This window comes from Salvelinus fontinalis, chromosome 21, assembly GCF_029448725.1.
Source record: "Salvelinus fontinalis isolate EN_2023a chromosome 21, ASM2944872v1, whole genome shotgun sequence".
NCBI classification, from domain to species: Eukaryota; Metazoa; Chordata; class Actinopteri; order Salmoniformes; family Salmonidae; genus Salvelinus; species Salvelinus fontinalis.
The window spans coordinates 45497643-45519415 of record NC_074685.1 but is presented as its reverse complement, the minus strand read 5'-3'; the positions used below and the strand labels follow the sequence as shown (position 1 = coordinate 45519415).

General features: G+C 44.2%; 2 protein-coding genes and 1 pseudogene across 3 annotated transcripts in view; 2 read left to right on the top strand and 1 right to left on the bottom strand.

The window, feature by feature from the left end:
- sh2d4a (SH2 domain containing 4A) overlaps positions 1–21773 on the bottom strand; it is a 102499-nt gene that overhangs the window by 14229 nt on the left and 66497 nt on the right. Inside the window, exon 1 of one of the 2 annotated variants that reach the window (XM_055875457.1) lies at positions 603–1153. The exons of the other annotated variant lie outside the window; for it this stretch is intronic. The gene's annotated coding sequence lies outside the window, so the exon portion shown is untranslated. Of the gene's footprint in view, positions 1–602; positions 1154–21773 lie in introns of those variants that run through there. 2 annotated transcript variants of the gene reach the window in all.
- On the top strand, positions 70–9098 carry LOC129818287 (E3 ubiquitin/ISG15 ligase TRIM25-like; annotated as a pseudogene).
- LOC129818286 (stonustoxin subunit alpha-like) lies at positions 14719–21770 on the top strand. Its single transcript, XM_055874030.1, has 3 exons — positions 14719–14729; positions 19877–20040; positions 20215–21770. The coding sequence occupies exons 1-3, from the start codon at positions 14719–14721 to the stop codon at positions 21768–21770; spliced, it is 1731 nt and encodes a 576-aa protein (XP_055730005.1).

Here is a 21773-nt window from a genome sequence, read left to right as displayed (position 1 = left end):
ATTCTCAATCTACTGTGATTCGTGCTTAATAAGCATGGCAGAAACGGTATACTATAACACAGCATCGTGATGTCGTGGTGAGATAGCAGCCTATTATGGCTCTGAAGTGTGGCCAACTGTATGCAAACAACTAAAGTTGGCTGCGGGACATAGGGATTTGCCATGCGAAATTAATTTGAAATACAGTGATTGGATAACTCGTCAAATCCATTGAATTGCATGTCGACTGTGAAGACATGACTGTCATTTTGATTTTCAAATAGTAATAGTAGTAGGATACAGTGGAGTTCACTACAACCTGCCCATTTAACTACCGGTATCAGAGCACACCTGTAAAACATGTTTTACTTAAGTTCAGAAACGTTACTCCACAGACCTACAACAGCTAGAATCGGGACGTTAAAGGAAGATACAAAAAAAAGTAAGTTATGTCCATAACCAACTATGACTAGGCACATTCACAATGGATGATAATGCTGGCAGTAAATGATAACGCCGACCATTTGCAGTGTTGAAATATTTGTACTATCACTGGATATTGAAATGGTAAACAAAAATACGTTCCATATATTTCATTATTGAGTTCATCCAAATGTACTTACCGCTATGGTATATATCCTGAAAGTGGAAATCCCAGCCGATACGTGGGAAGTGGACGCCTTTAAAAAAATTACTTGCTTACAAGATGTCCCATGGGAATGTTCGGCATGAGTCACACTATGGGGCGATGGTCACGCCTGCAAATGTATATATTTTTCTGTAGCCTACTATTTAGCGGTATTTCGCAGGTTTAACGACAATGACAAATGTTCCGTTGCAGGTACCGTTTTTCCTAGGTTACTTATTTCCTAAATGAAGGACAAAAAGTGCCAACAAGTTTCGCAAGAAAAAAACACTCCCTTATGCAAATGTCAATGTTTGTCCATCCCACTCACTGTTATTGCAGGTAGACCACTGCAGCGTTCAGAACAACTGGAAACTCGGAAATCTCTGCCTTCCGACTTCAGTGCGTTCAAGACATCTGGGAATTCGGCAAAAAAACTAGCTCCGACTGGGAAAGTCGTTTTGAAATGTCATTCAACTCGGAATTCCAATTCGAAAACTCGGGCATCTTTCTGGAGCTTCTACTTTCCGACGTGAGGATCACTCACGTCATGATTTGACCTAGTTTTTTTTTTACCGAGTTCCCAGTTGTCTTGAAAGCACTAAAACTTGGCTAAAACAGAACTAAAGTCTCGCGTAATTGGTCAGATGCTTCTTTACTAGTCTGTCCCAATAGTATCCAGCTGCAGCCTGAGACCCCTTTATTTCCTCCTTTCCTAGTGTAACAGTATAACTTTAAACCGTCCCCTCGCCCCGACACGGGCGCGAACCAGGGACCCTCTGCACACATCAACAACGGTTGCCCACGAAGCACGGTCATTACCCATCGCTCCACAAAGGCCGCGGCAAGGGGCAACACTACTTAAGTCTCAGAGCAAGTGACGTAACTGATTGAAATGCTACTAGCGCGCACCCGCTAACTAGCTAGCCATTTCACATCCGTTACACTCACCCCCCTTTCAACCTCCTCCTTTTCCGCAGCAACCAGTGATCCGGGCCAACAGCATCAATGTAACAGTATAACTTTAAACCGTCCCCTCGCCCCGACACGGGCGCGAACCAGGGACCCTCTGCACACATCAACAACGGTTGCCCACGAAGCACGGTCGTTACCCATCGCTCCACAAAGGCCGCGGCAAGGGGCAACACTACTTAAGTCTCAGAGCAAGTGACGTAACTGATTGAAATGCTACTAGCGCGCACCCGCTAACTAGCTAGCCATTTCACATCCGTTACACTAGCTTCCTTTCCTTTCCTTCTTTCTTAACTTTCTTTCCTTATTCCTTTCCTTTCCTCTCTATTGGTTGTGGTTAATTCCTACCACATACACGTGAACTCCTCCTTTCCATTCCTAGATCCCTGTCCTCGTTTCCCAGCTTCCTTTCCTTCCCTACCTCCAAATCCTCTCCTCTATCCTATCTCACTTTCCTTATCTCCTTTTCTTTCCTACCTCCTTTCCACCTTTCCTAGCTCCCTCCCTTGCTTCATTTTCTTTCTTAATTTTCTTTCCTAGATTCCTTTCCTGACTCCCTTTCCTTTCCTCCTTTCCTAGCTCCATTTATTTTCCTCCTTTCCCAGCTTCCTTTCCTCTTTCCCTATCTCCCTTTCCTTAACTAGGAGCTAGGAAAGAAGGAAAGGAAAGGAAAAGGATTGAGGAAATAAGTATGTGGTAGGGATTAACCACGGCCAGTAGAGAGGAAAGGAAGAAGGAAAGTAAGTTAGAAAAGGAAGCTGGGAAATGAGGAAAGGAAAGGTTGCGAGGAAAAAGAGGAAAGGAATTGAAGAAATTAAAGGAGGAGTTCGCATGTACAGTATGTGGTAAGGATAAAACACGGCCAGCAATAGTATATATAGTATATATAGGCAATAGTATTGTTTTTAGTGACAGGCTAGTTTTAGGGACAGGCTGTACCGGATGTATCTAGTCTGTCCAGGAGAGAGTACAGGAAGACTAACTTACTTCAGGTAAAAGTAATGCTATTCGGTAGGGGTCTAAATTGTGTGCAAATGATCAGTAGGCTAGAGACTAGTATGATATAAAAAATGATCAGTAGGCTAGAGACTAGTGTGATATAAAAAATGGTCAGTAGGCTAGAGACTAGTATGATATAAAAAATGGTCAGTAGGCTAGAGACTAGTATGATATAAAAAATGATCAGTAGGCTAGAGACTAGTGTGATATAAAAAATGGTCAGTAGGCTAGAGACTAGTATGATATAAAAAATGGTCAGTAGGCTAGAGACTAGTATGATATAAAAAATGATCAGTAGGCTAGAGACTAGTATGATATAAAAAATGATCAGTAGGCTAGAGACTAGTGTGATATAAAAAATGGTCAGTAGGCTAGAGACTAGTATGATATAAAAAATGGTCAGTAGGCTAGAGACTAGTATGATATAAAAAATGATCAGTAGGCTAGAGACTAGTATGATATAAAAAATGGTCAGTAGGCTAGAGACTAGTATGATATAAAAAATGGTCAGTAGGCTAGAGACTAGTGTGATATAAAAAATGTTCAGTAGGCTAGAGACTAGTGTGATATAAAAAATGGTCAGTAGGCTAGAGACTAGTATGATATAAAAAATGGTCAGTAGGCTAGAGACTAGTATGATATAAAACATGGTCAGTGTTATGGCACATTTTCAGTGGCACGTAATAATGCAATGTGCGTATTGTGCTGACCAGAAAAAACTTGGCTAATAAAGTTATTTATGGAACTATATATTTTATCAACAACTTGTTTATAAAATAGGTGGAGAGCAGACGGACAGAGAGACAAAAAGACAGACAGACAAAAAGATAGACAGACAGAAAAACAGACAGACATTGGCAAGATAGGGGCATTTCAACCATAAAATACATAAATAAATGTGAATGTACAAGTTTGAGTGCTTAATTTTGAGTATGATGCTTGCAGTAGTAGAAGACAGGTAACTGAAGCGAGTAGGCCTATTGTTTCCTGGGAGCAGCGGGAATGCTGCCGGCTACAGTAGATACAATGTTATCTATGTTATCTATATATGTTATCTATGTTATTTATATCAACATACCGAAGAGTACCATGTGATATTGTACCTGGAACAGTGGTTGCTGTGGAATAACTAGTTTGCACGTTAGTGGTAATTATTATAATGGAGCTCAATGCTGTCTAGACAATATTGAGTGTCATGTGTTGCAATGTGGTCTCAAAGCATTTCATATTCTTCTGTATGTAAATCTGAGATACTCCATTTCGTATGATATGTTACGAATTCCAATTTGTTGTGGCTAACAACAAAATGCTAACATTAGCTCGCTCTAGGCCACAGGTGTCAAACTCATTCCACGGAGGGCCGAGTGTCTGCGGGTTTTTGCTCCTCCCTTGTACTTGATTGATGAATTAACATCACTAATTAGTTAGGAACTCCCCACACCTGGTTGTCTAGGGCTTTATTGAAAGGAAAAACCAAAAACCTGCAGACACTAGGCCCTCCGTGGAATGAGTTTGACACCCCTGCTCTAGGCGTTAGGTTAACGTGAGGAGTAAGGTTAAAGGGTAAGTTTAGGGTTGGGGCAGGGTTAGCTAAAAGGGTTAAGTTTAGGGTTAAGTGAAGGGTTAGCTAACATGCTACGTAGTTGCAAAGTAGCAATAAAAGTAGTAAGTAGTTGCATAGTTGCTAATTAGCTAAAGTTGTCTGTAATGAGATTCGAACACGCAACTTTTGAGTTTGATAGACGTTTGCATAATAAGTAACCTATCTTATGTAACCATACCAAACGTAACATATCATACTAATTTGTGAGTTCCGGATTTACATTAACTATGTTACCTCGAGTCTATGAGACCAGTGTTGTAGATAGACAGGCTAAACTATAGTTTATGGCCTACTGTCAATTTCCCATCTTCCCGTCTATCATCTATCATCTATGCAGATGATTCTGCACTGTTGGTTTCCCACCAAGACAAACGTGGTTGAGAAACCCTCAGGGCTGTACATAAGACTTTTTGATGTTATAATTTTTTATTTTTTATTTTGTTTATTTAGTAAATATTTTCTTAACTCTATTTCTTCAGCTGCATTGTTGGTTAAGGGCTTGTAAGTAAGCATTCTCCGGTAAGGTTGTAGTCAGCGCATGTGACAAATAAAATTTGATTTGAGTTGAAGAGAAAACCTTGTCATGTTGTTTGTACACAAGATGGCGCTCTTGTTATATCTGTCTACACTTTCAGTTGAGGCCTAAAGAACTATAATCAAATGTTTTTGGTTACACTGAATTAAAGTGGGATGACCCGAGGAGGATTCAATTGTAATTCGATGTAGGATCTTCTTTTTAATTTTTTTTTTTTAAATCTTTATTTTAACAGGGAAAACAGACTGAGACCTGGAATTCTTTTACGGCTGTGCCCTGTGTAAACATGTTGACATGTACAGTTTTAAACATGCAGACAAGAACATTTCAAAACATACACAATTCAACAGAAACAATCACAGACAACATCATATTGATCCTCCATAAACATTTTAAAATGGGCAAGGGACACCAGAGTGTCTAACTTAAGTTGGATCTGCAGTTTGTTCCATAAATAAGGTGCAAAGGAACTGAAGGCAGTCCTACCCAACTCTGTGGAGACCACAGGAGTCTCTAATGTAATCCACATCTGTGATCTGGTTTTAAAATTAGTACATCTTGTGGAAATTAATGATGATATATATGGAGGTAGTTTTAAAAGAAGTGCTTTATAAATAAACAAGAGAGCATGTTGCTCTCGCCTCACAGATAGAGAGACCCAACCCACATGTTGATATAGGATACAGTGATGAGTTCTGTAACTATCACCCGTGATAAACCTGAGTGCACAATGGTAAATAGCATCCAGTGGTTTTAATGTGTTTGCCGATGCATGCATATAGATAATATCACCATAATCTAAAACGGACATAAAAGTAGCCTGCACAATTTGTTTCCTATTTACAGAGGACAGACAAGCCCTGTTTCTGTAAAGGAATCCTATCTTGAATTTGAGCTTTTTTCCCAATTCAGTAACATGTTTTTTAAAAGAAAGCCTATCATCTAACCATACCCCTAAGTATTTATATGCAGAGACCTTATTGATTTGAGTACCATCCAAGCTAGTGATTACAAACGTGTTTCTAACTGAGAGTTTAGACCTAGAAAAAAACATGACATTTGTTTTCTTAGCGTTTAAAACAAGTTTAAGCTGTAAAAGAGACCCCTGTAGTATCCTAAAATCAGACTCCAACTGCATTAAAGCTTGGTCTGCTGTTGGAGCAATAGAGTACATCACTGTGTCATCTGCATATAAATGGAATTTACAATATCTGACATTATCACAAATGTTGTTTATATAAAGTGAGAACAATAGTGGGCCAATTATTGAACCCTGAGGGACCCCTTTAAGTAACTGTAAGGGGTCAGACTTGACCCCATCGACCATGACGGCTTGAGTTCTATCTTTAAGATAGTCATAAAACCATCGGCAGGCATCAGTGCCCAGTCCTATAGATGACAGCTTACTCAAAAGGATAGCATGGTCTACAGTGTCAAAAGCTTTTGACAAATCTACAAACAACGCAGCACAGTGCTTTCTATCGTCTAAGGCATTTGCAATATCATTTACAACATGCATAGCGGCCGATGTGGTACTGTGTTTAGATCTAAAACCAGATTGATTGGTACTAAGAATACTGTTAGCAGAAAGAAAAGATTGTAACTGTTTGTTGACTATAGATTCTAGAATCTTTACCAGACAAGGGAGCCTAGAGATGGGTCGATAGTTATCCAAATCACTACCGTCACCTCCCTTATGTAATGGCAGAACAATCTACTGTTATTATAATGTGTCAATGTTTTAACTGTATCTATCCTTTAACATTTCAATGCAAAAATATGCAATACAATGCCATTTAATCTTTGGTGACTGTAAACCATAGACAATTCATTTATTTATATGAGCAAGTGAGGTAACCGACTGAAAGGCTGCTAGCGCGCACCACCGCTACCTAGCTAGCCATTTCACATCGGTTACACCTATGTGGGAGGAGCATCCTCCGGCAGGTAGCCTAGTGGTTAGAGCCAGTAACCGAAAGCTTGCTAGATCGAATCCCCGAGCTGACCAATGTAAAAATCTGTACAAGTCAGTTAACCCACTGTTCCCCAGTAGGCCGTCATTGTAAATAAGAATTTGTTCTTAACTGACTTGCCTAGTTAAATAAAGGTTAATTTTTTATTGTTTAAATCCTGAAGATGCAATAATGAAATGTATCAATTAATCAAATCAATCAATCATGTACAACTATCTGAGGCTAAACCCTGAGCAAAGTTCAGTTTTACCACTGATTATAGGCCAGAATTACAACCAACCCATAAACCTTTACTATCCCAGATAGTAAAGTACTGATTATAAAACATCTCTTATAAAACATTAGATGCTTTATACAAAACCTTGATATGTGATAACAATTTTGTCTGAATTGTAGTGTCAAGGAGGAGAGAGTGGAGTCACCTGCTCTCAGCTGCCTGTCTATGAAGAGTAACGGGTCAATGTTTGAACCCATTCACTTCAGAGGAGAAACCATACCCCCGGATCTAAGGTGAGAGGGTTGATAAAGGACAGATTGCAACACTACACAGTTTCAGCCTGGTCGCACAAACTAGATGTAGGATAGTACAGGTTTTTTGAGTACAAATGATCTGTTCACTCAAGACAGAAGGTTAAATAAGACAGAAACTTTGGTAGAAAGGTTGGTCGCACTACCAAAATAATATAAGCAGCTCTATCATATGAATCTGCATCATGTGACATGGAGGGATGTATCATGTCATGTGACATGGGCTGCATTCCAAACACGTAAAAGACACACCCTCTCCCCTCAGCCCTCAAATTAAGTGGACACTTCTGATGACATATCATAACATATGATGAGTTGATACTTGCAGGGCAAGGAGCGAGGGAAGAATTAATTCATTTGAAATGGACCGCCCTTGCCGGGAAATTCATCACTTGTTCATCCTATGGTTGTGTTTTCAGTTATCATGGAAAAACCTAGCCATCTGACGATATCAGGTCAAATCGAAAATTACAACGTATAAGTGTGATGTTAGGGAAAGTTACATGCGCCAGCTATCGTTTCCAAAAGCTAACCGAACAAAAACATCATTACTTTTACGATACGTGTTTGTGCCGTCATGTGCGTCAGTAGCACAATTTCTAACTGTTTTTACTTACATTTGTATGTTCACTTCTCCATATTGATGTTGGTTTTAAGTTTTGGCTGACTTTTCTGAGCGGATGTACAATCATCGCAAATTGAATTATGGGGCGTTTCAGGACAGCGCACTCGATCACAAACGAGGGCTGAGGGGCTTACGTTGCCAACTTCCCTTGCTTGGCTAATTGTTTGGACCGACGGCAAAAATGGCCGCGTGAGTTCCCAAAGGGCATAAAGTGAGGGTGTCTTTTACGTGTTTGAAACGCAGCCATAGAGGAACGTATCATATCATGTGAGATGGAGGAACGTATCATATTATGTGACATGGAGGAACCGAAAAAAATATAATATAATGTTAATTGGTGTGACCAGGTTGACCGTTTTGGAGGAAGACAATACACAGTTAACTCTGTCTGTCTCTGTCTCTGTCTCTGTCTCTGTCTCTGTCTCTGTCTCTGTCTCTGTCTCTGTCTCTCTCTCTCTCTCTCTCTCTCTCTCTCTCTCTCTCTCTCTCACAGTGCCATTTTGCTGACTGTACATAATTTCAGATGCCCTTTGTGTTCCGATGCGATGAGGAACCCGGTCTCCATTCCCTGTGGACACAGTTACTGCAGGGAGTGTATCAGCACACACTGGGCCCAGCCCGGCCATGCAGGGAACTATGTGTGCCCCCAGTGCAATTAGAGATTCAGAACCAAGCCTGTGCTCTACACTAACACAGCCTTGGCCAAGGTGCTCCAGGAGCTCCAGCAGGTAGGCTTCAGTCCAGCCCTCCCTGCTCTGAGCTATGCTGGGTCTGTGGATGTGGCATGTGATATATGCTCTGGCCAGAAGCTGAGAGCGGTTAAGTCCTGTTTGACCTGCAATGTCTCCTACTGCGAGCTTCACGTCAGGCAGCACTACACCATCCCAGCTCTGCGGAGACACACCCTGGCCGATGTCATTGGATACGGTGGACACAAAGGCCACCATGGTAACACTGGAAAGACAGAGAGGATCAAAGAGGTACTGTCATTAGAAATATAATATTAGATATGACTACAAGCACTTATCTGGGTTGTTCCACCAATAGAGTACTTTTGGGTAGTGTAATTTGGAAATGTAGATGTTTTTACATTTTAGCATTCCGTCATAAAGACACATGAATAACTTCAATAATCATGTTTTCCCATCACAAGAGGTGAAATAAATAAAATGACTATAGTAAGTGCCAAATAAAGTAACAGGGTGGATGTTTTCATCTTAAATCGTCCATAAATCCACTTGTGACAGGGCCAGGGGTAAGGGAGAGGGCCAGGAGTAAGGGCCAGGGGTCAGGGAGAGGGCCAGAGGTAAGGGGTAAGGGCCAGGAGTAAGGGAGAGGGCCAGGGGTAAGGGAGAGGACCAGGGGTAAGGGAGAGGGGTAAGGGAGAGGGCCAGAGGTAAGGGGTAAGGGCCAGGAGTAAGGGAGAGGGCCAGGGGGGAGGGGTAAGGGAAAGGGGTAAGGGAGAGGGCCAGGGGTAAGGGCCAGGGGTAAGGGAGATGGCCAGGGGTAAGGGAAAGGGGTAAGGGAGAGGGCCAGGGGTAAGGGCCAGGGGTAAGGGAGAGGGGCAAGTTTAGTCATTTTTTTACCTTCATGCTGGCTTCACATGCTCGTGGAAAACAGGAAACTGGGAAGTGGCAAGTACGACATGCTTGTGTTCAAATGATGTTGAAGTCGTAACAATTCTTTAACCAATACAATTCTTGTTGCTTGATAAGCTAGCTAACAATGCTAATAATAAAGTTAGCTAGCTTGCTTAACATTGACAATATGGTCAGACTAGCTACATCAAAATATTGACATGGTTGGAATTGTCAAAAACTGATTTGTCATCATTTTTTGGTTGAAAAAGTGAAAAGTCACAACTCGGGTAACAACATTTTCCCACATGTAATTACGACATGAAGGGTTGTTCAAGTTAAATTTCCCACTGGGAACTAGGAGCTCCGATAGCACGTGAATGTGGCATCAGCATTACTCCGTCATGGGAAATATAGTATTCTTTCTAACAAAGATATCAACATATATTTCCGGATGTTGTGTACCCCTGGAAATAATCCGAATTAATGTAAACATTGCGGTTTTAAAAACATAGCTTGTCCAAAAATGTGGTCTCTTGGGGTAAGCCGCAGGACATAAGAAGTTATAACCTCTTAAGAATCCGCCTCTATTTTTCAATTTTCACCTAAAATGACATACCCAAATCTAACTGCCTGTAACTCAGGCCCTGAAGCAAGGGTAGGCATATTATTGGTACTATTTCAAAGGAAACACTTTGAAGTTTGTGGAAATGCGAAAGGAATTTATTTATTTATTTATTTTACCTTTATTTAACCAGGTAGGCAAGTTGAGAACAAGTTCTCATTTACAATTGCAACCTGGCCAAGTTAAAGCAAAGCAGTTCGACACATACAACAACACAGAGTTACATGGAGTAAAACAAATATACAGACAATAATACAGTAGAAAAATAAGTCTATATACAATGTGAGCAAATAAGGTGAGATAAGGGAGGTAAAGGCAAAAAAAGGCCATGGTGGCGAAGTAAATCCAATATAGCAAGTAAAACACTGGAATGGTAGATTTGCAGTGGAAGAATGTGCAAAGTAGAGATAGAAATAATGGGGTGCAAAGGAGAAAAATAAATAAAGAAATACAGTAGGGGGAGAGGTAGTTGTTTGGGCTAAATTATAGATGGGCTATGTACAGGTGCAGTAATCTGTGAGCTGCTCTGACAGCTGGTGCATAAAGCTAGTGAGGGAGGTAAGTGTTTCCAGTTTCAGAGATTTTTGTAGTTCGTTCCAGTCATTGGCAGCAGAGAACTGGAAGGAGAGGCGGCCAAAGGAAGAATTGGTTTTGGGGGTGACCAGAGAGATATACCTGCTGGAGCGCGTGCTACAGGTAGGTGCTGCTATGGTGACCAGCGAGCTGAGATAAGGGGGGACTTTACCTAGCAGGGTCTTGTAGATGACCTGGAGCCAGTGGGTTTGACGACGAGTATGAAGCGAGGGCCAGCCAACGAGAGTGTACAGGTCGCAGTGGTGGGTAGTATATGGGGCTTTGGTGACAAAACGGATGGCACTGTGATAGACTGCATCCGATTTATTGAGTAGTGTTTTGGAGGCTATTTTGTAAATGACATCACCGAAGTCGAGGATTGGTAGGATGGTCAGTTTTACAAGGGTATGTTTGGCAGCATGAGTGAAGGATGCTTTGTTGCGGAATAGGAAGCCAATTCTAGATTTAACTTTGGATTGGAGATGTTTGATGTGAGTCTGGAAGGAGAGTTTACAGTCTAACCAGACACCTAGGTATTTGTAGTTGTCCACATGTTCTAAGTCAGAATCGTCCAGAGTAGTGATGTTGGACGGGCGGGCAGGTGCAGGCAGCGATCGGTTGAAGAGCATGCATTTAGTTTTACTTGTATATAAGAGCAATTGGAGGCCACGGAAGGAGAGTTGTATGGCATTGAAGCTCGTCTGGAGGGTTGTTAACACAGTGTCCAAAGAAGGGCCAGAAGTATACAGAATGGTGTCGTCTGCGTAGAGGTGGATCAGAGACTCACCAGCAGCAAGAGCGACATCATTGATGTATACAGAGAAGAGAGTCGGTCCAAGAATTGAACCCTGTGGCACCCCCATAGAGACTGCCAGAGGCCCGGACAACAGGCCCTCCGATTTGACACACTGAACTCTATCAGAGAAGTAGTTGGTGAACCAGGCGAGGCAGTCATTTGAGAAACCAAGGCTATCAAGTCTGCCGATGAGGATGTGGTGATTGACAGAGTCGAAAGCCTTGGCCAAGTCAATGAATACGGCTGCACAGTACTGTTTCCTATCAATAGCGGTTAAGATATCGTTTATGACCTTGAGCGTGGCTGAGGTGCACCCATGACCAGCTCTGAAACCAGATTGCATAGCGGAGAAGGTATGGTGGGATTCGAAATTGTCGGTAATCTGTTTGTTGACTTGGCTTTCGAAGACCTTAGAAAGGCGGGTAAACCTTCACTCTTCTAGGAAGGCTTTCCACTAGCTGTTGGAACATTGCTGCTATAACAGCCTTCACTCTTCTAGGAAGGCTTTCCACTAGCTGTTGGAACATTGCTGCTATAACAGCCTTCACTCTTCTAGGAAGGCTTTCCACTAGCTGTTGGAACATTGCTGCTATAACAGCCTTCACTCTTCTAGGAAGGCTTTCCACTAGCTGTTGGAACATTGCTGCTATAACAGCCTTCACTCTTCTAGGAAGGCTTTCCACTAGCTGTTGGAACATTGCTGCTATAACAGCCTTCACTCTTCTAGGAAGGCTTTCCACTAGCTGTTGGAACATTGCTGCTATAACAGCCTTCACTCTTCTAGGAAGGCTTTCCACTAGCTGTTGGAACATTGCTGCTATAACAGCCTTCACTCTTCTAGGAAGGCTTTCCACTAGCTGTTGGAACATTGCTGCTATAACAGCCTTCACTCTTCTAGGAAGGCTTTCCACTAGCTGTTGGAACATTGCTGCTATAACAGCCTTCACTCTTCTAGGAAGGCTTTCCACTAGCTGTTGGAACATTGCTGCTATAACAGCCTTCACTCTTCTAGGAAGGCTTTCCACTAGCTGTTGGAACATTGCTGCTATAACAGCCTTCACTCTTCTAGGAAGGCTTTCCACTAGCTGTTGGAACATTGCTGCTATAACAGCCTTCACTCTTCTAGGAAGGCTTTCCACTAGCTGTTGGAACATTGCTGCTATAACAGCCTTCACTCTTCTAGGAAGGCTTTCCACTAGCTGTTGGAACATTGCTGCTATAACAGCCTTCACTCTTCTAGGAAGGCTTTCCACTAGCTGTTGGAACATTGCTGCTATAACAGCCTTCACTCTTCTAGGAAGGCTTTCCACTAGCTGTTGGAACATTGCTGCTATAACAGCCTTCACTCTTCTAGGAAGGCTTTCCACTAGCTGTTGGAACATTGCTGCTATAACAGCCTTCACTCTTCTAGGAAGGCTTTCCACTAGCTGTTGGAACATTGCTGCTATAACAGCCTTCACTCTTCTAGGAAGGCTTTCCACTAGCTGTTGGAACATTGCTGCTATAACAGCCTTCACTCTTCTAGGAAGGCTTTCCACTAGCTGTTGGAACATTGCTGCTATAACAGCCTTCACTCTTCTAGGAAGGCTTTCCACTAGCTGTTGGAACATTGCTGCTATAACAGCCTTCACTCTTCTAGGAAGGCTTTCCACTAGCTGTTGGAACATTGCTGCTATAACAGCCTTCACTCTTCTAGGAAGGCTTTCCACTAGCTGTTGGAACATTGCTGCTATAACAGCCTTCACTCTTCTAGGAAGGCTTTCCACTAGCTGTTGGAACATTGCTGCTATAACAGCCTTCACTCTTCTAGGAAGGCTTTCCACTAGCTGTTGGAACATTGCTGCTATAACAGCCTTCACTCTTCTAGGAAGGCTTTCCACTAGCTGTTGGAACATTGCTGCTATAACAGCCTTCACTCTTCTAGGAAGGCTTTCCACTAGCTGTTGGAACATTGCTGCTATAACAGCCTTCACTCTTCTAGGAAGGCTTTCCACTAGCTGTTGGAACATTGCTGCTATAACAGCCTTCACTCTTCTAGGAAGGCTTTCCACTAGCTGTTGGAACATTGCTGCTATAACAGCCTTCACTCTTCTAGGAAGGCTTTCCACTAGCTGTTGGAACATTGCTGCTATAACAGCCTTCACTCTTCTAGGAAGGCTTTCCACTAGCTGTTGGAACATTGCTGCTATAACAGCCTTCACTCTTCTAGGAAGGCTTTCCACTAGCTGTTGGAACATTGCTGCTATAACAGCCTTCACTCTTCTAGGAAGGCTTTCCACTAGCTGTTGGAACATTGCTGCTATAACAGCCTTCACTCTTCTAGGAAGGCTTTCCACTAGCTGTTGGAACATTGCTGCTATAACAGCCTTCACTCTTCTAGGAAGGCTTTCCACTAGCTGTTGGAACATTGCTGCTATAACAGCCTTCACTCTTCTAGGAAGGCTTTCCACTAGCTGTTGGAACATTGCTGCTATAACAGCCTTCACTCTTCTAGGAAGGCTTTCCACTAGCTGTTGGAACATTGCTGCTATAACAGCCTTCACTCTTCTAGGAAGGCTTTCCACTAGCTGTTGGAACATTGCTGCTATAACAGCCTTCACTCTTCTAGGAAGGCTTTCCACTAGCTGTTGGAACATTGCTGCTATAACAGCCTTCACTCTTCTAGGAAGGCTTTCCACTAGCTGTTGGAACATTGCTGCTATAACAGCCTTCACTCTTCTAGGAAGGCTTTCCACTAGCTGTTGGAACATTGCTGCTATAACAGCCTTCACTCTTCTAGGAAGGCTTTCCACTAGCTGTTGGAACATTGCTGCTATAACAGCCTTCACTCTTCTAGGAAGGCTTTCCACTAGCTGTTGGAACATTGCTGCTATAACAGCCTTCACTCTTCTAGGAAGGCTTTCCACTAGCTGTTGGAACATTGCTGCTATAACAGCCTTCACTCTTCTAGGAAGGCTTTCCACTAGCTGTTGGAACATTGCTGCTATAACAGCCTTCACTCTTCTAGGAAGGCTTTCCACTAGCTGTTGGAACATTGCTGCTATAACAGCCTTCACTCTTCTAGGAAGGCTTTCCACTAGCTGTTGGAACATTGCTGCTATAACAGCCTTCACTCTTCTAGGAAGGCTTTCCACTAGCTGTTGGAACATTGCTGCTATAACAGCCTTCACTCTTCTAGGAAGGCTTTCCACTAGCTGTTGGAACATTGCTGCAGAGACTTGCATCCATTAACCCAGAAGAGCATTAGTGGGGTCGAACGCTGATGTTGGGCGACTAGGCCTGGCTCTCAGTCCTCCCAAAGATATTCGATGGGGTTGAGGTTAGAGCTCTGTGCAGGCCAGTCAAGTTTTTCCACACTGATCTCGACAAACCGTTTCTGTATGGACTTATTGGTGCATTGGGGCAGGTAGCGTTCTCCTGGCATCCGCCAAACCCAGATTTTTCTGTCGGACTACCAGATGGTGAAGCGTGATTCATCACTCCAGAGAACCCGTTTCCACTGCTTCAGAGTTCAATGGGAGCGAGCATTACACCACTCCAGCCGAAGATTGGCATTGCGCATGGTGATCTTTGGGCTGTGTGTGGCTGCTAGACCATGGAAACCCATTTCATGAAGCTCCCGACAAACAGTTATTGTGCCGACATTGCTTCCAGAGGCTGTTTGGAACTTTGTAGTGAGTGTTGCAACTGAGGACAGGCGATTTCAGCACTTGGCAGTCCTGTTCTGTGAGCTTGTGTGGCCTACCACTTCGCGCTGAGCCTTTGCTGCTCCTAGACGTTTCCACTTCACAATAACAGCACTTACAGTTGACCAGGCAGCTCTAGCAGGGCATAAATCTGATGAACTGACATGTTGGAAAGGTGGCATTTTATGACGGTGCCACATTGAAAGTCACTGAGCTCTTCAGTACGGGCCATTCTACTTCGTCTACAGAGATTGCATGGCTGTGTGCACGATTTTATACACCTGGCAGCAATGGGTTTGGCTGAAATAGGTGAATCCACTAATTTGAAGGGGTGTCCACATCCTTTTGGACATTTAGTGTATTTCCCCAAATGTTATTGGCCTCTTTCTCTCTCTGTTGTTGCTTCATTAATTAATTGCCTTCAACAGTTACAATTAATACGTTTCGTTGTCCTTATCTTAATCATTCTTGAATAATATAAGAATGAGATGCAGAAGGCCTTCACTTTTCTTCACGAAGACTGAATGGTTATGGATCTGAATAAATAACTGTTATAACCTACCGCCATTGCGCGTTTGCTCTTCTTTCAAACTACCCCTGAGTTCTATTGGCTGCTGTATTTAACATTCAGCAAACAAGAGCTTGTGTCCCTCTTCGAATAGTCTATTGGTATAAGAAATGTAAAAAAAAAGGTCCAGCAGCCTATTCTAGTCTAGCTTTTCCTGCATGGGACTACAAGAGCTAAGGAGCGTTTTTTTAAGGAGAGAGGCCAGCGGAGCACAGGTGTGTGGAGACAGAGGCTCTTGCTCAATATGATGGGTTATTATAATCCATCATTAATTAATTAAATCTAAGGCTATGTCAGGTTTTGGCCAGGACTATTCAGGTTTTGGTCACTAGATGTCCCCATTGCGCCTTTTTGAAACTTTTGTTTTTTTCCCCTTCTAGTTATTGTTTTCACCTGTGCCTCATTTCCTTGTAGGTATTTAAACCATTAGTGTCCCTCAGTTCTTTGCTCTGTGTTTGTATGTTAGCACCCAGCCCCAGCCATGCTGTGAACATATATTTCTCTTGTTGGATTTTCCAGAGGTACTCTGGTTTATTTTTGATTAGTCTTTTGAGGTTTGTTTCTCCCTGCTGTTCTTACCACTTCGTGGATTTTCATTGTATTTTGGATGATATCCATTTTTTCTCTTGGCTTTACTTTTGACGTTGTGGATTTATACTTTTTGCCTGAAGATCTTTTACCTTGATTAAACCACCGTCTCTGTACTGCTGTGTCTGCCTCATCTTCTAGGTTCTGCCGACTATTAGTGACTGTTTCTCACACCGGGTCCTGACAGGCTAATTTAATTTAATACCTTGACAGAGGCTAGGACATCTACAGTGCAATCGGGAAAGTATTCAGACCCCTTGACTTTTTCCACATTTTGTTACGTTACAGCCTTATTCTAAAATTGATTAAATAGTTCCCCCCCTCAATCTACACAAAATAATGACAAATGCAAAAACAGGTTTAGACATCTTAGCAAATTTCTTAAAAAGAAAAACTGGAAATATCACATTTACATAAGTATTCAGACCCTTTACTCAGTACTTTGTTGAAACACCTTTGGCAGCGATTACAGCCTTGCGTCTTCTTGGGTATGACGCTGCAAGCTTGGCATACCTGTATTTGGGGAGTTTCTCTCATTCTTCTCTGCAGCTAATCTCAAACTCTGTCAAGTTGGATGGGGAGCGTCTCTGCACAGCTATTTTCAGATCTCCCCAGAGATGTTCAATCACGTTCAAGTCCAGGCTCTGGCTGGGCCACTCAAGGACATTCAGAGACTTGTCCCGAAGCCACTCCTGCGTTGTCTTGGCTGTGTGCTTAGGGTCATTGTCCTGTTGGAAGGTAAACCTTTGCCCCAGTCTGAGGTCCTGAGTGCTCTAGAGTAGGTTTTAATCAAGGATCTCTCTGTACTTTGCTCCGTTCATCTTTCCCTCAACCCTAACTAGTCTACCAGTCCCTGCCGCTGATAAACACCCCCACAGCATGATGCTGCCACCACCATGCTTCACCGTAGGGATGGTGCCAGGTTTCCTCCAGATGTGACACTTGGCATTCAGGCCAAAGAGTTCAATCTTGGTTTCATCAGATCAGAGAATCTTGTATCTCATGGTCTGAGAGATTTTAGGTGCCTTTTGGCAAACTTCAAGCTGGCTGTCATGTGCCTTTTACTGAGAAGTGGCTTCTGTCTGGCCAATCTACCATAAAGGCTTGATTGGTGGAGTGCTGCAGAGATGGTTGTCCTTCTGGAAGGTTTTCCCATCTCCACAGAGGAACTCTGGAGCTCTGTCAGAGTGACCATCGGGTTTTTGGTCACCTCCCTCACCAAAAGGCCTTTCTCCCCATATTGCTCAGTTTGGCCGGGTGGCCAGCTCTAGGAAGAGTCTTGGCATCCATCGTTCAATTTAAGAATGATGGAGGCCAATGTATTCTTGGGGTCGTTCAATGCTGCAGACATTTTTTGTTTTGGTACCCTTCCCCAGATCTGTGCCTAGACACAATCCTGTCTCGGAGCTCTACAGACAATTCCTTAGACTTCATGGCTTGTTTTTTTTCTCTGACATGCACTGTCAACCATGGGACCTTATATAGACAGGTGTGTGCCTTTCCAAATCATGTCCAATCAATTGAATTTACCACAGGTGGACACCAATCAAGTTGTAGAAACATCTAAAGGATGATCAATGGAAACACGATGCACCTGCTCTCAATTTCGATTCTTATAGTAAAGGGTCTGAATACTTATGTAAATAAGTCTGCAAAAATGTCTAAAAACCTGTTTTCGCTTTGTCATTATGGGGTATTGTGTGGATTGACGAGAGAAAAAAGTGATTTAGTCAATTTTAGAATATGGCTGTAACATAACAACATTTGGAAAAAGTCAAGGGGTCTTAATACTTTCCAAATGCACTTTATAGGAATATATATCAATCTACAAGAGGATGATCTATTTTGGATGCAATTTGAATGGAATTGATAGTGAGAGAAAGATGCTGAGATAGGTTGTCTGTCCCCACCCTGAGATGGGTTGTCTGTCCCCACCCTGAGATGGGCTGTCTGTCACCACCCTGAGATGGGCTGTCTGTCACCACCCTGAGATGGGCTGTCTGTCCCCACCCTGAGATGGGCTGTCGGTCCCCACCCTGAGATAGGCTGTCGGTCCCCACCCTGAGATGGGCTGTCGGTCCCCACCCTGAGATGGGCTGTCTGTCCCCACCCTGAGATGGGCTGTCTGTCCCCACCCTGAGATGGGCTGTCTGTCCCCACCCTGAGATGGGCTGTCTGTCCCCACCCTGAGATGGGCTGTCTGTCCCCACCCTGAGATGGGCTGTCTGTCCCCACCCTGAGATGGGCTCTCTGTCCCCACCCTGAGATGGCCTCTCTGTCCCCACCCTGAGATGGGCTGTCTGTCCCCACCCTGAGATGGGCTGTCTGTCCCCACCCTGAGATGGGTTGTCTGTCCCTCCATCCTGAGATGGGCTGTCTGTCCCTCCACCCTGAGATGGGCTGTCTGTCCCTCCACCCTGAGATGGGCTGTCTGTCCCCACCCTGAGATGGGCTGTCTGTCCCCACCCTGAGATGGGCTGTCTGTCCCCACCCTGAGATGGGCTCTCTGTCCCCACCCTGAGATGGGCTGTCTGTCCCCACCCTGAGATGGGCTGTCTGTCCCCACCCTGAGATGGGCTGTCTGTCCCCACCCTGAGATGGGCTGTCTGTCCCCACCCTGAGATGGGCTGTCTGTCCCCACCCTGAGATGGGCTCTCTGTCCCCACCCTGAGATGGGCTCTCTGTCCCCACCCTGAGATGGGTTGTCTGTCCCCACCCTGAGATGGGCTGTCTGTCCCCACCCTGAGATGGGCTGTCTGTCCCCACCCTGAGATGGGCTGTCTGTCCCCACCCTGAGATGGGCTGTCTGTCCCCACCCTGAGATGGGCTGTCTGTCCCCACCCTGAGATGGGCTGTCTGTCCCCACCCTGAGATGGGCTGTCTGTCCCCACCCTGAGATGGGCTGTCTGTCCCCACCCTGAGATGGGTTGCCTGTCCCCACCCTGAGATGGGCTGTCTGTCCCCACCCTGAGATGGGTTGTCTGTCCCCACCCTGAGATGGGCTGTCTGTCCCCACCCTGAGATGGGCTGTCTGTCCCCACCCTGAGATGGGTTGTCTGTCCCCACCCCGAGATGGGCTGTCTGTCCCCACCCTGAGATGGGCTGTCTGTCCCCACCCTGAGATGGGCTGTCTGTCCCCACCCTGAGATGGGCTGTCTGTCCCCACCCTGAGATGGGCTGTCTGTCCCCACCCTGAGATGGGCTGTCTGTCCCCACCCTGAGATGGGTTGTCTGTCCCCACCCTGAGATGGGTTGTCTGTCCCCATCCTGAGATGGGTTGTCTGTCCCCACCCTGAGATGGGTTGTCTGTCCCCACCCTGAGATAGGCTGTCTGTCCCCACCCTGAGATAGGCTGTCTGTCCCCACCCTGAGCATTGATGATTCATCATGCAGAGGCCGTAGAGAAGCCAGATTTAGACATTGCATATATTTAACAGTTTGATTTAACGCCATGCTCTTCATATAAATAATTTATTATAATTGACCGGTTTCTCGCTGTTATTTTTCCCAGGAAAAGGGAGTGGTTTCAGGCAGCAAATCCCAGAAAATCTCGGTGTCTCCCGCAATCAACTTTAGTCAGTGTGACACTGATCCTACCAGAATGACAGTTATATATTTCTGAAGTAAAGAAGATAGTATTATCAACTTGTCTCCTTGTGTGGACTATTGTCTCATATCTTACTGTTCTCTCCCATGTGGTCTCCCAGGCTGGGTGGAGGTGCCAGCTCTGGGACGGCCCATTCACCCTGGAATGCTGTATGACTCTTGCTCTGAGTCCTTCACTCCAGGTAACTCTACATTTAAGTGATATCTGCACCGATTATGTTCAGAATTATTATGTGTTTATAGGGATAGTGGAATAGATGAGAATAATATAAATGTCTTGGAGAATATGGAATTATATTAAATTATAATACTGTACATTACATTTTCACTCCCTTCAGACTTCTTGTGTGACTCAGACAATAAGATAAAAGGGAAATTATCCCTGCCGTTCCCGTTCACTGAGACCAAGGTAATAGAGACAGACTCTCTGCAGGAGAGGTTCAGAGCTCTGGGACTGGATCAGCCAATCAGAACCAGTTTCCTGTCTGGACTGGTGGATGTGGAAGGAGCTGCAGAGTATCTAAACCATCCTCTCCTGCACAAAGGCGACTATGTGACTCTGCACTACAAGAGAACCACCCGACTGGATCAGCTGACTTCCTTCCTGTTAGAGAAGGTGAGGCGTCCTGAAGTGATTCAGCAGCAAACAGCCACACACGTGGTCATGGCTGTGACATATGGAACTCAGGCCTTCATCGTTTGTAAGACAAACAGAACATGGACCATGAGCAAAGTTATCAATAAACTGAAGAAAATGATCCAACTTCTCACAGCAGAGGACGGAGCTGCTCAACTAGCTAAATCTTCTGGTCTCACCTGTACCTACTACGGAGATCTTGAGACAAATAGAGGTGATAGAGAGATAACGGATCTCTGTGAGTCCTTCCCTAAGCTGCTGGGGCCCAGTGGAGAGAAGGATGTTCCTCTGAGAGTTTGGCTCTGCCCTCTGAAGAACCTGTACCCTGCAGCACCCTGTGTGAGGGAGATCAGTGAAGACCTACAGTCCAGGGTAGAGAGAGAAATGGAACACTACAGATGCACAGGCACAAGGTGTGAGGAGATAGTAAAGCATGAGTGGGTCAGTAAAGTTCAGGACCTGAAGGATAAATTGATCAATTTTATAGATCTCATTCAACAGTACCTAGCTCAACTGCAGAAACTCATGGGTAGAGTTTTGGTGTCTGTAAGGTCAGGAGTGCAGGACGAGAAAGCTGTTGAAGAAGAGATGAAAGGTCATGATCTGTCCCCGTTCAGAATGGAGGCAACAGGACAGTGGCTGGATGACAAACAGGCTGAGCTGAAGTTCCTTGAATCTCTTGACTCTAAAATCAGATCTAAGATGGTGTCTACAGACCAGCTGCAAAAAGTAATTAGTAATTCAAAGACAGACACTGTGGTGTGTTTCACTCTCACCTCTCTGGGTGAAACAGACCTGTATCTCTCATCCCTGAAGCAGCATCTTGACAACCTACAGACAAACTCACAGACCAGGCCTGGTCACCACTACCAGCACATTCAACCCTGGTTCAAGTCTGAGGAGAACAAGGAGAGAGTAACAACGGCAGCTAGAGCTTTTCTTGATTTCATTAAGGTCACCAAGAAACTCAAGTTTGCTGCAACCTCCATTCCAGATGATTCCACTCCTGGAGCCTCCATCCGTCTCTACCAGGGAGGCAGGTTAGTGAACTCTGACTATGAAGCTGTGTCAAAGCCTGAGACTGTTAAGGTAGTAGACACACGGCAGAGTAGTGTGACCCTCCGCTTATCCCCGTCAAAGACTGGACACACTGACAGGTTCAGAGTGGAGTACAGACCTGTCAGACCTGACCTGTTTTTTCTCCATGAGGAGAAGAACTGGAGAAGCATGACGACCGGAGAAAATGGGGAAACCTTTGTGATATCAGAGACATGAGAC